Below are 15,545 nucleotides of genomic sequence, written 5' to 3'. Positions count from 1 at the left end.
AGAGAGCTCCTGCACGTCCACCGAGGCGCATATGTGTCCGTAGCCCATACCTCGGTATGTGTCTGTCAGAAAACTTACCTGACGTCATACTGCTACAGTCCCAGCACGTCGTCGATGGGACAACAGAACACCCCGTTGTCAGATTTGTAGTACGGCCTAGCCATAGGGCTTGACAACTGTCATAAGATGTTCTTGTCCCCCTCTACCGATCACAGGCCAGGGCGTTTGGCCAGCCGGCTGGACGGGAAGTCCATCCGGACGACCCTTATCTTAAGTGCTAGCCGGACGGAGCTCACATCCCGTCCGACCTGCCGTTGGCATCGATATACTGGGGATATTTTCGGTAGGATGCCATGTAGGGACTGTAGCAGTGTCACCTTCTATTAGGCTTTCCGCTCGGCTCTTTGCTACTGTTTAATTGAGCGTCGGAACCCCGACTTCTGTCGGGGCGACTTTTGCCATCGGCTATTCACCGGTCGGTTGGCCGGGGGGTCGACCCCTCCTTCTCCGATCGGCCACCTGGGCCTTTGACTCCGGCTTGGCATTGACCCCTCAGAATGGGGGTCCCCTGTTCTAACCGCCGAATCAGGGTCCATACTCATCGAGCCCTAAACCACGGACGTCGTCTCCTTATCTTCCTCCGACGCCGACGCCACGAGATCGAGCTGTGCCCTAGCAGCGATCTTTAAGGTAAGGTGTCACTGGATTTCGATTGATTGGGCTCTGTTCTGTGTTAATCCTTCTTGTTCTGGTTTAGGGAATGGGGTTGGATCAGTTCCTTGCCATTTCCTCCTGATCAGATCTTGATCCTCTTTTTTGCAACAGATTAAGGTGTGTAGATTGTTTTTGGTGTTAGGATGTTAATAAGTGGTGTTGAATTCGTGATCTTCTCTTCTTAATCTGTTCAGTGAATTGGGCCAGCATGTGTAGGGTTCTCTGAATCTAGGCTGTGAGGTTTCTTGTCTTGTACAGCAGATCACCTTATTTCCAGTAGCAACCGTGCGTCTTGGCTGTAGATCAGCAAGCGCGGTCGTGAGGTGAGGTACTGTTTTGTGAATATGGGAGTGTTACTCATTTAACAAAAATTATTAATGTAGATAAATATATTGAGTTAGGTTGGAATTGGAATATTGTTTATGTGTTTGAATTAGGTATGAGGCAGACTTCATGATTAGTATAATTGATTTATGTTTAGATTATTAATCTAATGGATTGATTGGGGATTTGGTGACTAACCCTAATTAACCATTGGATTTAACTTAGGTAGATTGAGGTTTATGGTTTTCCCCGAAATTGTTCTTAAGGATTTTTATTTAGCTATTCATTTGAGTTGTAGCTAAATAAAAATGCATATATATTGGTGACACAGGACTTTGACGCGAGACGAGCATCTCGACGTTGGATTTGGACCGGATTAGACCTTTCTATTGGAGGGGGGTACCTTGACTTATCTATTTTGATATGTCATATTGATATGCTTAGTAATATTTAACAAATAGTAATATTTATGATCACTGTTGCATCGGTATGTCATTATCTATTACCTGAGCATACTGTATTTATTTCCTGCTGTTGCATTCATGTTTCTTTGATTATATATGACCTTAAGGTAATGACATACCATGCTTTATTATGTTCAAGACACTGATTTATTTTACCATACCTGACCTATGTACCTAGATCATATTATTTGATCCATATATATTTTGGTACACATTTTGGTAGAGATGGATAGGATCAGGATATTTCCATGCTTAATGTCATGCATCATCTCGCATGATTGCATGATGTGTGATTGTTGGCTCTATTATTGTTGAGCACATCGCCAGTTACATGGATCTGCACACACAACCACTCATGGGTTAGTGGTTTTTATCAGACATGGTGTGTTGCAGCAGGTTGCTTAGTGTCATGCTTGTGTTTGCTGCACTTATTTGCTGCATATTTGGTGGATGCATATGTTTGACATGCACACAGGATTTATGATACTCTCGGTCTGATGACCTTATTATCTCTATGCCAGGTCCTGATTAGTATAGTTTTTCTCCTGTTTATTTCAGTTTACATTTATCATATCTATATCAGGAGACTGTACGTATAATTATTGCTATTAGTTATTTGTTACTATGCATGTCAGTAGTTACCCGCTGAGGAGTTGACTCACCCCGTTGATATTACTATTTCAGGTTGAGGTTGTTCGAAGATCTCTAGTTGCTAGTCCCCCTGCAGATCGCAAGAATGTTTGTTTGGTCTTTTGTTTTTTCTTATTATACTATCTAGATTGTGTTTTAGACTTGTTCTGGTTTTGACACTTGGATCTTGTATAATCCTTTATTATCATTAGGTTTTATTTGGATATGTTCTGCTACATACCTGCCTGGACGACAGAAGAGGTGAATTGATTTTATTTACGTCATTGTGATTTGAGTTTTATGGGTGTAGTTGAGTAGGAATATGATTTGAGTTTTATGAGTGTAGTGGAGTAGGATATTTGAGATGTTTTCCTTATCGTTGCTTATGTTTGTTTTCTTTACTATTAAACTGCGTGGGCACTTGCTTTATATATATTGTTATTGTTCCAGGCGTGTTGGCCGAGGTATATGTGGCCCTGAGGGCATTGTAGGAAGTTTCATATTGTCACCTGTACAGGGGAGATGTTGTCGAAATTTCTTTTGGCAGGGACTACCTGGGGCGTGACAATTTATTTGGTATTAGAGCTAGGTTTGCGAGTCAAACTGGGTACTTTAGGATTTGTACGGATTTTTGTTATGTTCATGTTTCGGAATTCCGTTTCAGATTTGTATGGATTTCCGTCGATTTTTCTCGTACAAGATTCCGAGGTTATATATGGGGACTGGACAGCGACAGAACATCTCCTGACGGCAAATAGGTAAAAAGGTAATTTTATGATTTTTGTTACTTGTAGTAATATCTGAGTTATAACTTAACAGATATGAGGAGATCTACATGTGCATCTGCGATGAGACGTGGTGCTGGACGACCACGTAAGAGGACTTTGGAATCTTTGGCAACGGACTTGCCAGAGATGCCTACTGGGGTTGAGCCTGTCGGTCAGGGACAGACTCATGATATTACGGGCGCGTCGGGCTCTCAGACTCCGGTGGCTTCATTAGAGGTACCCACCCATACATTATACACTGTACCACCCGTGGCAAACCCGGTACCTCCACCAGCAGAACCTGCGGTGTACCCGACACCACCGCCACCTGGACCTACCGTGTACCCGGCAGCAGGGGCACCCGGGCCCCCAGTGCCTACAGTGTACCCAGCACCCACACCAGCGGTACCGGTTGCTCCATTTCCGGTACCACCACCTACCGTACCTCCAGCCGCGACCACTCATATCGACCCTGCAGTACCACCAGTGGTACATGCTCCAGCTTATGCAGCAGCACCGGGAGTATCTCCCCCGGTCTATCCAGCGGTACTACCTGTACCACCAGCTCTGGGGATTCCGCCAGTTCCCGTGATGATCCCTACCCACCCCACTGATATTGTCGCGACACGAGCCCGGATTCCAGCATTGGCAGAGTCGATGAAGAGTCAATTTACACTATTCCGAGGAGAGACTGATCCGAGTGTGGTCCAGTCCTAGATTGAGACTATGGAGCAAACTTTCTTCTACATAGCTTGCTCCGAGTGGCAGAAAGCAGAGCTGGCTGCTTTCCATTTACGGGATGAGGCCGACACCTGGTGGGATACGCAGCGTTCCATCTTAGGCGAGCAGAATATCACCTGGGGCAGATTCAGAGAGGCTTTTGAGAGCCGCTACTTCCCACGGGAATATCAGATGACTTGTCGGTAGGATTTTCTGAGTCTGCGATAGAACAACTGCTCGGTGATAGAGTACAATGCTGAGTTTAATCGGTTGGCCATATTTTGTCCAGAACTAGTTGCTGAGGAGAGTTCTCGTATGCATCAGTTTATTCAGGGATTGGATGGACATCTGCAAGTAAAGCTTGCCAGTTTTGGAAATCCATCTTATATAGAGACACTGGACCGAGCCCTTATGATTGAGTCAGCTCACCAGAGAGTGTATTCGGACAAGAAAAGGAAGCAGACAAGTCAGACATCAGGGCAGATCCAGCAGGCACAGGCGATCGGACAACAACAGAGTGGTCGCAGTCGACCAGGTCAGGGAACTTCTCGGGCATCTGGTCAGCCTCAGAAGTCAAGGCGGTCTTCATCAGGACGTTTTCGGCTTCCTCAACAGACTCGGAAATAATCCGCCAGTGACATCCACTGCACCCGGTGTGGATCCAGAGAGCACACCACATCAGCCTGCACCCTGAGACAGTCAGTTTGCTATTATTGCAAACTGCCTGGGCACATGAGCTGAGATTGTTCATTGAAGGCTCAACATATCGCTTCCGGAGTTTCTGGTCATGGAGTTCAGCTCAGTCAGCCAGGCACTCAGCGAGGAGGGCACAGAGCCCAAACTTCGCATCGTCAGCAGAGGACAGCTCCCCCTGCAGCAGCTGCATATGGCATACTCGGACAGGAGCACCCCAGTGCTCTCACAGTACCGTAAAGTTCTGTCGTGGGATCTCCATATCAACTACAGCCACAACCCCTAGTCCAGTATCTGTAGTCCCAGCCCCTGGTTCAGTACCAAATGCAGCCACAACCATTGGTTCAGTACCAGGCGCAGTCACAACCACCAGTACAGTATCAATTGCAGTCCTCTCTTCCACCTCTGGCCCCTATCCAGCATCGCCTCATTGGCCGACTCCTACTCAGATGCAACAGCCGCTGGCAGCGCTATCACCTCCACCTCCGCTAGAGGCTGGACAGATTCATGCGGTCACCAAAGAGGATGCACAGCGGGCCGACGGATCCGTTTTTCGCAGTACGATTTCTATTTATGGCTTATCTGCTGATATGCTGATAGATACTGGTAGCTCGCATTCTTTTATATCCTGTACCTTTATGAGGGAGATTGATGGATTCCCCACTATTAGACCGTAGCAACTGACCATCTCTCTACCATCTGGTGATACTTTGGACGTCACCCAGGAGGTCAGAGGTTGCCCGTTAGATTTTGACAATATGATACTTACGGTAGATCTTCTAGTACTGGAAATGGTCGAGTTTGATATTATTCTTGCCATGAATTGGTTGTCGAGACGACGACATATTGACTATTTTAGCGATTCAGGCTCAGAAGCTACTGTCACATGGCTGTCAGGGTTTTCTGCTATCTTTGATTCATACTGAAGACGGCAGTAGTTCTCAACTCTTCGACGTTCCAGTAGTCCGAGAGTATCCGGATATATTTCCGGAGGAGCTACCAGGGTTACTTCCCAGAAGTAAGTGGAGTTTGCTATTGAGTTAATTTTTGGAACCGCGCCGACATTGAAAGCTCCTTACCGTATGCCACCAAAAGAGTTGAACGTGTTGGGGTTGCAAGGTTGCAAACATAGTCCTATATTGGAAACACATGGGAAAGATCATGGGTTTATAAGAGAAAAGATATCTCCATTGGTATGAGGCCTTTTGGGGAGAGCCCAAGAGCAAAGCCATGAGGGTCTAGGCCCAAAGTGCACAATATCATGCTATTGTGGAGATATCTAAATTCTTTTCGATCCAACAATTGGTATCAGAACCTGTACTGCCAGAAGGTTTAACCGCCGACTGTGCACAAGAGCTATGGTCTGATTGAGCCATGTGGGTATAATATTGACCTCGAACAAAGAAAGTGGGGGCTCCTATGTTCGGATCAAGAGGACCAGACACCAGGCAGGAAGTCCTAGTTGCGACTAGGCAAGAAAGTCCTAGTAGGTCGGGTGGACCGAGGGGCAGGAAAACCTGGTGGGTCGAGGATCGGACGTAGGAAGCCTATGGTCCTTTGTTTGAGGGGGGGATTGTTGGGGTTGCAAGGTTACAAACATAGTCCCATATTGGAAACACATGGGAAAGATCATGGGTTTATAAGAGAATTTAGATATCTCCACAATAGCATGATATTGGCCCAAAGGAGGCGCCTCGGGTGCGAAGGTGAGCTGGCTGTACGCTGGAGTTGGAGGCACCTTAAAGGGAAGTGAAGGCGCCTTGGACCGCAGCATGGAGGCGCCTTGAAGGCGCCTTCAGAGGGATAATGCGCGACTTGATCAGCGCTTATCGACGCGTGCGACCCGAGGCTTGGAGGTGCCTCAGACCGCCTTGGAGGCGCCTCCAGCACCCTTTATAAGCAGTGTTCGAGCACCTCTTCCTGAACAACGCTCTCCAAGTGATCTCTTGCTATGTGCTGTGAACCTGATGACCCAGAAGTGCTGCGACGCGACACCGACGACCCGGAACTACGCTTCTCCATCTTTAGTTGTCGGTATAAATATTATGTTATAAATCTGAGCTGTAAATTCCTATAATTGTACAAATTATCGTGCTTATAGTTGTTGCCCACCGAAAGCGATCAAGGATCGCGGATCTTCGATTTGGAGTCGATCTAGGCTCCGAACGAAGTAAACAGCTTGCCTCTTTGTGTGATTGTTTCTATTTCCGCTGCATTTACTCGAACGATTTTACGATTCCGAAAAAGTGAAAGCCACGAGCGCTATTCACCCCCTCTAGCGCTTTCGATCCAACAATTGGTATCAGAGCCTGGACTGCCAGAACGTTTAACCGCCGACTGTGCACAAGAGCTATGGTCTGATTGAGCCATGTGGGTATAATATTGACCTTGAACAAAGAAAGTGGGGGCTCCTATGTTCGGATCAAGAGGACCAGACACCAGGCAGGAAGTCCTAGTTGCGACTAGGCAAGGAAGTCCTAGTAGGTCGGGTGGACCGAGGGGCAGGAAAACCTGGTGGGTCGAGGATCGGACGTAGGAAGCCTATGGTCCTTTGTTTGAGGGGGGGGGGATTGTTGGGGTTGCAAGGTTGCAAACATAGTCCCATATTGGAAACACATAGGAAAGATCATGGGTTTATAAGAGAAAAGATATCTCCATTGGTATGAGACCTTTTGGGGAGAGCCCAAGAGCAAAGCCATGAGGGTCTAGGCCCAAAGTGGACAATATCATGCTATTGTGGAGATATCTAAATTCTTTTCGATCCAACAAAACGAACTGAAGGTTCAACTCCAGGAGCTTTTAGACAGGGGATTTATAGGCCCTAGTGCTTCTCCGTGGGGTTCTCCGGTATTATTTGTCAAGAAAAAGGATGGTACTCTTAGGTTGTGCATAGATTATAGATAGCTGAATGCAGTGACCATCAGAAATAATTACGCCTTACCTCGGATCGATGATTTATTTGATCAGCTCAGATGTACATCAGTGTATTCTAAGATTGATCTACGGTCCGGATATCATTAGCTATACGCGAAGTTCAGCAAGTGTGCTTTCTGGCTATCTTCAGTCAGTTTTCTGGGACACGTGGTCTCTAGCCGAGGTATTTTAGTAGACCCTCAGAAGATTTAGGATGTCACCAACTGGGAGCAGCCGAAATCGATATAGGAGATCTGTAGTTTCTTGGGATTGGCCGGATATTACTGACTATTCGTCGAGGGTTTCTCCCGCATAGCTATGTCACTGACACGCCTGACCAAGAAAGGCGTGAAGTTCACGTGGTCCGAGGCCTGTGAGACCAGCTTCCAGGAGCTGAAGTGGAGATTAGTGTTGGCTCCAGTTTTGATTTTGCCCGCTGGAGAGGATGGATTCGTACTTAACATTGACTCATCTCTTCAGGGTTTGGGCGCTATTCTGATGCAGCACGATAGAGTGGTCTCCTATGTTTCTCGTGAGTTGAAGGAGCACGAGAAGAACTACCCTGTACATGATCTGGAGCTAGCCGCCATCATCTTTGCTTTAAAGATTTGGCAATATCATCTGTACGACATTACCATTGAGATTCTCATAGATCATAAGAGTCTCAAATATATTTTCACTCAGAAGGAACTTAATCTCCGACAGAGGAGATGGATGGAGTTCCTGAAGGATTATGATTGTACCATTAGCTACCACCTAGGGAAAGCTAATGTGGTTGCCGATGCACTCAACAGGAAGTCCAGAGGGACTTTGGCTTGCCACCGAGCTTCAGTCACAGACTTGATTCAGGGTTTCTCTGAGTTGGGCCTTGAGGAGTAGGGACATACAGAGCGAGGTGTCTTGGTTTCTATGGTTGCTCAGTCGTCGATCAGGACGAGGATCCGGGAGGCCTAGGCCGGAGATCAGCATTTTCAGTTCATTGGCAGCCAAATAGCTTCCGGGCAGCAGATAGGGTTCACTCAAGATGATGCGGGTATTATATATTTACGAGGTCGATTATGTGTACCTCCATCTCACCCGGTCAGGGAGGAGTTACTTCAGGAGGCTCATCGCTCCCGATTTGCTATCCACCCAGGCAGGACCCGTATGTATCGAGATTTGAGGCGTTCCTACTGGTGGAACGGTATGAAGAAAGACATCGCGAAATTCATAGCTAGATGTCTTGTCTGTCAGCAGGTGAAGGCTGAGCACCAGAGACCTGCCGGATTAATTCAGCGGATTCCTATTCATGAGTGGAAATGAGAACATATTACCATGGATTTTGTGGTGGGTTTGCCTAGGACACGATGAGGCCATGACGCGATTTGGGTAATCGTTGATCGATTGACCAAATCCGTGCACTTCTTAGCGATTCGGAAGACTGATTCCCTGGATCGATTGACAAACCTATATTGCCGAGAGATCATCAGATTACATGGAGTTCCTTTGAGTATTATTTTGGATAGAGACCCTCGGTTCACATCTCGATTCTGGCAGAGTCTGCAGTAGGCCTTGGGCACTCAGCTGTGTTTCAGTACAACTTTCCATCCGTAGACTGATGGACAGTTAGAGCGGACCATTCAGATTCTATAAGATTTGCTGAGATCTTGTGTATTGGATTTCGGAGGCAATTGGGAGGACCATTTACCATTGGTAGATTTTACCTACAACAACAGCTTTCATTCGGCTATCCAGATGGCACCGTTTGAGGCGTTGTATAGTAGGCCTTGTCGGACACCCACCCTCTGGGAGGAGGTTGGAGAGGCCTAGTTGCTAGGGCCTTATAGAGCTCAGCAGGAGGCAGAGTTGGTCCGTACTATCAGACGGAGGATGTTAGAGGCGCAGGACCACTAGAAGAGTTATGCTGATCAGAGACGGAGATCCTTGGAGTTCTCTACTGGCGACCATGTTTTTCTACGAGCCTCACCCATGAAAGGGGTGAAGAGATTTGGCCTCAGAGGTAAGCTAGCTCCGCGATGCATTGGACCTTTCTAGATCTTGGAGAGGATTGGAGCGGTAGCTTATCGTCTGGCACTACCACCATCCCTGGCAGGAGTTCACGACGTATTCCATGTGTCTATGCTGAGGAGATATATATCTGACCCATCACATGTGCTATCTGATATACCAGTTCCCCTTCAGCCTGACGTTACCTACGAGGAGGTTCCGGTACGGATTCTGGACCAGAAAGAGTGTCAACTGCGGAACAAGACTATTCGACTGGTTAAAGTCGAATGACAGCAACATTCGGACGAGGAGGCTACCTGGGAGCTCGAGGATATGATTCGAGCTCGATACCCCCCATCTTTTCACTTGAGGTATGTGGGTTAATTTTCCGTTCAACATTTATACTATCTATCTGTTGTTAGTACTTGTTGATGGTAGATAACAAAAATTTAGGGATCAAATTTTTATTAGTGGGGGAGAATGTAAAATACCGAAAAAGGTGAATAACCATAAGAGAATTTTTCTGAAATTTTTAGAAATTTTCTGGGAATTTTTAGAAATTTTCTGAGAATTTTTCGGAGACCGTATGATGTAGGTTACGGGGATAAATATTGGGCCTCAGGAAATCCTGTTTAGGTTACCCCGTTTTAACGAGGAAAAGTTGGATTTTTCCTTTTTCTTTTATTCTTTTCCTTCGTTTCCTCCCCCGCGTGCCCGAGCCCTCACCCGACGTCTCCTCGTGCCGAGCCTCCTCTCATGTCGATTGATCCGGTAGTAAGAACAGGGGACCCCGCCCTGTGGGGTCAATGCCACGTGGAAGTCACAGTGGCAGTTGTCCATCCGGAGAGGGCCGGGTCCGACAGGACGGCCGGCCGGCCGTCCGGTGGAATCGAACGTCCGGAGAGGGATGGGTCCGATCGGCAGGCCGACCGGACGATATTCGGCTGATGGTTAAAGGCGCCCTGTCGAAATCAGGGTTCCGGCGCTCAGTGGAAAAGGTCGCGGGGCCGAGCGGACTTCACGCTCGGCCAAAGCCATAAGGTAACACTGCTAATAGTCTCCATAAAGCACGTGATGGAGGACCTCCCCAAGTAAACCACCGCATATGTCCGGCCGGATGTTGAGGGAGCTGTCCGCCCGGAAGCCAGATCTGGAGCAAAGGGGAAAAGGACAAGGAACGTCTTTTTCTGACAGCAGGTATGTTTCACGTGCGGGCCATGCTCCAAATCTTGTGACAGGGGATTCCGCTGTCCCATTGAGGACATGCTGAGACTGTAGCAGTATAGGTTAGGGAAGCTCACTGACAAGTCCTTACTGGAGTATGGGCCATGGACACGTGTACACCTCGGTAGGTGTACACTCACTTCCTCGCTGCCCTATATAAAGGCCCTCATTCTTCGCCGGAGGTACGCATTCTATGAGTTTTGGAGCCACTATTTCTTTCTTGAGCTTCGCCTGACTTGAGCGTCGGAGGGTCACCGCTGGGAACCCCTTCCCGGCCCGACTTCTGTGCAGGTTCGCCGGAGCTTCGTGCCACCAGTCGAAGATCCACGACAGCAGTCGAAGAGCGCCCCGTGCCCAGCGTCCGTTGATTCAGCATTCGAACAGGATCAATTTGGCGCAATCTGTGGGAACGCTCCTGCATCCGAACGGAAACAATGGACAAGGCTGGACGACAACACACGGTGACGCTTTCGACGGAGGAACTCGACGCCTTGATCGAGATAAGGGCCGCCAAGCTTGTGGAGCAAAAACAGAAATCCACAGCCGAGCGGCCGGAGCAGCAAGCAACCTCAGCTTCTGGTGGACGAGCGGAAGCACCTGAAGCCACCGTTGCATTCCACCGGGCCCTGTTCCACACCCCTGAAGCCGCAGCAACTCATAGAGATCGTGGATCCTCTTCGGACGAAATGCCTAGACGAGATGACAGAAAAGGGAAAGCCCCCCGAGCGGACGCATCGCCCGAGAGGATTAATCGCCAATTTTCAGAGGCTATTCTACGAGATCCTCTGTCGAAGCACTACGTGCCTCCTACGATCGGCGAGTATAATGGGACAACCGACCCAGATGATCATCTGGGTAAGTTTGATAACACAGCTACGCTCCATCAATATACAGATGGAGTAAAATGCCGAGTTTTTCTTACCACTCTCGCGGGATCGGCTCAACGGTGGTTTCGGAGGCTGCCGGACGGATCCATTACAAGCTTCAAGGATTTCCGGACGGCCTTCCTCCACCACTTCGCAAGCAGTCGGCGCTATCAGAAAACCAGTGTTAGTCTGTTTGCCATCAAACATGAGCCGAGGGAGCCGCTCAGAGCTTATATCCAGCGATTTAATCAGGTAGCCATGGATATTCCAACGGCCACCTCAGAGACAATGATGAACGCATTTACACAAGGCCTCGTGGACGAGGACTTCTTCCGCTCGCTCGTTCGGAAGCCGCCTCGAGACTATGACCATATGCTGCACCGAGCCAACGAGTACATCAACGTGGAGGAGGCTCAAGCGGCTCGAAGAAAGGACGCTCCGACTGATCGGGCTCCAACTGCCGAGCGGAAGCCCCCCACCGCTCATCAACCGCCAAGAGGACCGAGGGCCGAAGCAATTCGCTCCCCTCATGTGAGGACCCACGTGCAAGAGGTAGCGGCCGCCCGGCCCAAGCCAAAGAAAAAATGGACCCCGATGTTTTGCTCCTTCCACCGGACGGATACGCACAACACAAGGGATTGTCGAAGCCTTCCCTTAATTGCTTAGCCCGTGCCCCGGAATGGCGGTCGGCGATCTCCCTCATCCGATAGGCGACAAAGACCTCATGAGGCCGACCGGACCCAACCTGATAGGCGACAACAGCAGACTCCCGATCGGCATCGTTCACCAAGGCGGGAGAATCGCCGCATGTTTAGGGAACGGTCTCGACCATCCGCTCGGGAAGAAGAAAATAGAAGCAATACTTCCCGAGGTGAGATCAATATCATTGCTGGTGGGTCGACCGGAGGAGACTCCAACCGAGCGAGGAAGGCGAGCGTCCGATAGCTCCAAATTCATGCGGTCGGCTGCAGTTAGGAAAGGGCGAGCGGACCCGAGATAAGCTTCGGGCCTAGAGACTTGGAAGGGGTCGAAGTGCCGCATGATGACGCTCTCCTCATCATAGCGGTAATAGTGAATTATACTATCCACCGCGTTTTTATTGATACAGGGAGCTCAGTCAACATCATCTTCAAGAAAGTGTTCGATCAGCTGCAAATTGATCAAGCCGAGCTGCTGCCCATGACAACCCCCCTTTACGGTTTATGGGCAATGAAGTCCTGCCTGTCGGACAAATCTGTCTGGCTATCTCGCTGGGAGAAGAGCCGCTCAGGAGGATAAGGACAGCAAACTTCGTGGTGGTCGACTCTCCTTCGTCCTACAATGTCATTTTGGGACGACCGGCGCTCAGCGAGTTCCGAGCGGCCGTCTCCACCTTCCACCAGAAGATCAAGTTCCCCGTAGAAGACAAAGTGGGAGAAGTACGGGGAGATCAACTGGCTGCTCGGCGATGCTACATCGAGATGGTCCGAGCAGAAGCCAATTCCGCTCGGAAAATGCGCCGGATTGAGGTAAACGCTATCACAGAAAAGCCTCCTTCTTTAGTTTATGAAGAAAAAGAGGAAGTGCGGATACGCCCGACCCGATCGGAAGCTACGACCTTCATCGCGTCCGATCTGGAGGCGAATCAAAAAGAGGAGGTGATCCAATGTCTCCGAAGGAATCACGATGTCTTCGTCTGGTCGACGCATGAGCTGCCTGGAATTTCGCCGAGTATAGTGCAGCATGAGCTACATGTCCGACCGGACGCACGACCAGTAAAGCAAAGAAAAAGGGACTTCAGCGCCGAGCAGAATTCCATCATCCGAGCGGAGGTGGAAAAACTTCTGGAGGCCGGCCATATACACGAGGTGCAGTTCCCGAGCTGGTTGGCTAACATAGTATTAGTCTCCAAGCCAGGCAACAAGTGGAGAGTGTGCATAGATTTTCGGGATCTAAACAAAGCTTGCCCGAAAGATTTTTATCCTCTGCCCCGGATAGATCAGATGGTGGACTCTACGGTGAATTGTGAGCTGCTCGACGCCTACCAGGGCTATCACCAAGTGCCGCTCGCCCGTGAAGATCAAGAAAAAGTCAGCTTCGTGACGGCCGACGACACTTATTGCTATAATGTGATGTCGTTCGGATTGAAGAATGTGGGGGCCACATATCAGCGCTTGATGAATAAAGTATTCAGAGAGCAGATTGGGCGAAATCTAGAAGTTTATGTGGACGACATTCTCATTAAGTCCGTCCGAGCGGCCGATCTCTTCAAGGACATGGAAGAAACCTTCCGAACGCTACGCAAATATGGAGTCAAGCTAAATCCCCAGAAGTGCCTGTTCGGAGCAAAAGGAGGGCGTTTTTTGGGGTACATAGTGACCGAGCGGGGCATCGAAGTAAATCCCAGCAAGGTGAAAGCTCTACAAGATATGCCGCCTCCAAGAAATACCAGGGAGGTGCAGCGTTTGACCGGTTGGATAACCGCTCTGTCCAGATTCATCTCCAAAACTGCCGACCGGAGCCTTCCTTTTTTCAAGATCTTACGCAAGGCTACAAAATTTCACTGGGACGAAGAATGCGACCGGGCATTCGAAGATTTAAAGGCATATCTGAATTCGCTCCCGGTATTAGCCAGGCCGACTATTGGTGAGCCACTTTGTATTTATCTATCCTCGACCGAGCAGGCAATCGGCTCAGCACTGGTGAGGACGAGCGGAGAGGAGCCTGTGTATTTCCTTAGTCACATTTTAAAAGATGCTGAATCTCGCTACATTGGGCTCGAAAAGCTAGCTTTTGCTCTGGTCCTCGCCGCTCGGCGTTTTTGTCCATATTTCCTGGCGCATACCATCATTGTCAAAACCAATAGCCCGCTCGGGCGTGTATTGCTGAATCCAGAAGCGTCCGGGCGGCTCATTAAATGGACGACGGAGTTAAGTGAATTTGACATCCAATACCAGCCCCGCTCGGCAATCAAAGCGCAGTCCTTGGCAGATTTTGTGACTGAGGTGCAGAATTCAGAGCCGGAAGCTATGTGGAGAATATTTGTGGACGGATCATCCACTCGGCTCAGAAGCGGGATTGGGATACTGTTGCTCTCCCCTCAAGAAGAAAAAATGCACTTATCCGTCCGGCTGGATTATAAAGCTACAAACAACGAAGCAGAATATGAGGCCCTTATAGCCGGCTTACAGGCCGCTCGGCATGTAGGTGTCGGACAGGTAACACTCCATTCAGACTCCCAATTGGCCGCTCAGCAGCTGACAGGCACCTTTGAAATCAACAACGATCGGCTCAAGCTTTACGCTCAAGCCTTCGAGAAGCTCAAGACTGACTTCAGAGAAGTTATTATCCAAAAGATACCCCGAGCGGAGAATCAAGCGGCTGATGAGTTAGCCAAACTTGCAAGTTCAATGACGCCGATCGCCATCCAGCAGCCAATTGAACAAGTATCTTTGGTGGCGCATGTCGATCGGATGGAGGGCCTCGCATTTCCGAGCGACTGGAGGACACCCATCACGAAGTTTCTACGCTCGGGCGCCACATCGTCCGATCAGAATGAAGCTCAGCTGCTAAGGAGGAGAGCCGGTCGGTTCACACTCATCGGCGATCAGCTCTACAAGAAGGCTTTCTCCTGCCCGTTACTGAAATGCGTGAGCCCGAAAGATGCGGCGTATATCCTCCAAGAAGTGCATCAAGGATCCTGCGGTGGGCATCCGGGCGGACGATCGCTGGCTAAGAAGATCTTGTTGGCCGGGTACTTCTGGCTGACCTTACAAGCAGATGCCGCGAGGACCGTGTCGACGTGCCTTTCGTGCCAGAAATACCACAACTTCTATCACCGACCGGTAGAGGAAATAAAGGCATCGACGGTCTCATGTCCGTTCGACCAGTGGGGAATGGATATCGTTGGTCCATTTCCTATGGCGACCGGACAGCGGAAATTTCTGTAAGACCGTTAGATTCGATAGAGGGGGGGTGAATATCGATTCGAAAATCTCGAGTTAAGACGCAGCGGAAAAGTAAAGAAGTAAAGAGATGAACACTGTTGATTTTTACTTCGTTCGGAGCCTGTGACGACTCCTACTCGAAGGCTCGTACTCCTTGAGTACTTTCGTTGGGCAATTCACTAGCAATTCGGATAATTACAATTTACGTACAAATATTGCTAATGAAAAGAAAGAAAACAAAGCTAACCGACAAACAATGAATTAAAAAGAGAGCTGGAGTGAGTCGTCGGAGCTTTGTGAACGTTGTTGGAGCGTAGA

At 49.0% G+C, this 15,545-nt stretch overlaps 1 protein-coding gene across 1 annotated transcript in view; it reads right to left on the bottom strand.

Annotated features, from left to right (window-relative positions):
• The window catches only part of LOC121999690 (phospholipase A1 EG1, chloroplastic/mitochondrial-like), a 39,674-nt gene extending 35,022 nt beyond the window's left edge, over positions 1-4,652 (bottom strand). Inside the window, exons 1-2 of the mRNA XM_042554336.1 lie at positions 4,548-4,652; positions 4,134-4,400 (exon numbers count right to left, since the gene is read on the bottom strand). Coding sequence (XP_042410270.1) covers positions 4,134-4,400; positions 4,548-4,652 — 372 coding nt within the window. The remainder of the gene's footprint in view (positions 1-4,133; positions 4,401-4,547) is intronic.
• Between the last annotated feature and the right edge of the window lie 10,893 nt (positions 4,653-15,545).

The sequence above is a fragment of the Zingiber officinale genome, chromosome 7A, assembly GCF_018446385.1.
Source record: "Zingiber officinale cultivar Zhangliang chromosome 7A, Zo_v1.1, whole genome shotgun sequence".
Classification (NCBI taxonomy): Eukaryota; Viridiplantae; Streptophyta; class Magnoliopsida; order Zingiberales; family Zingiberaceae; genus Zingiber; species Zingiber officinale.
Note: the sequence above shows the minus strand (reverse complement) of the source record. Positions and strands in the feature narration are given on the sequence as shown.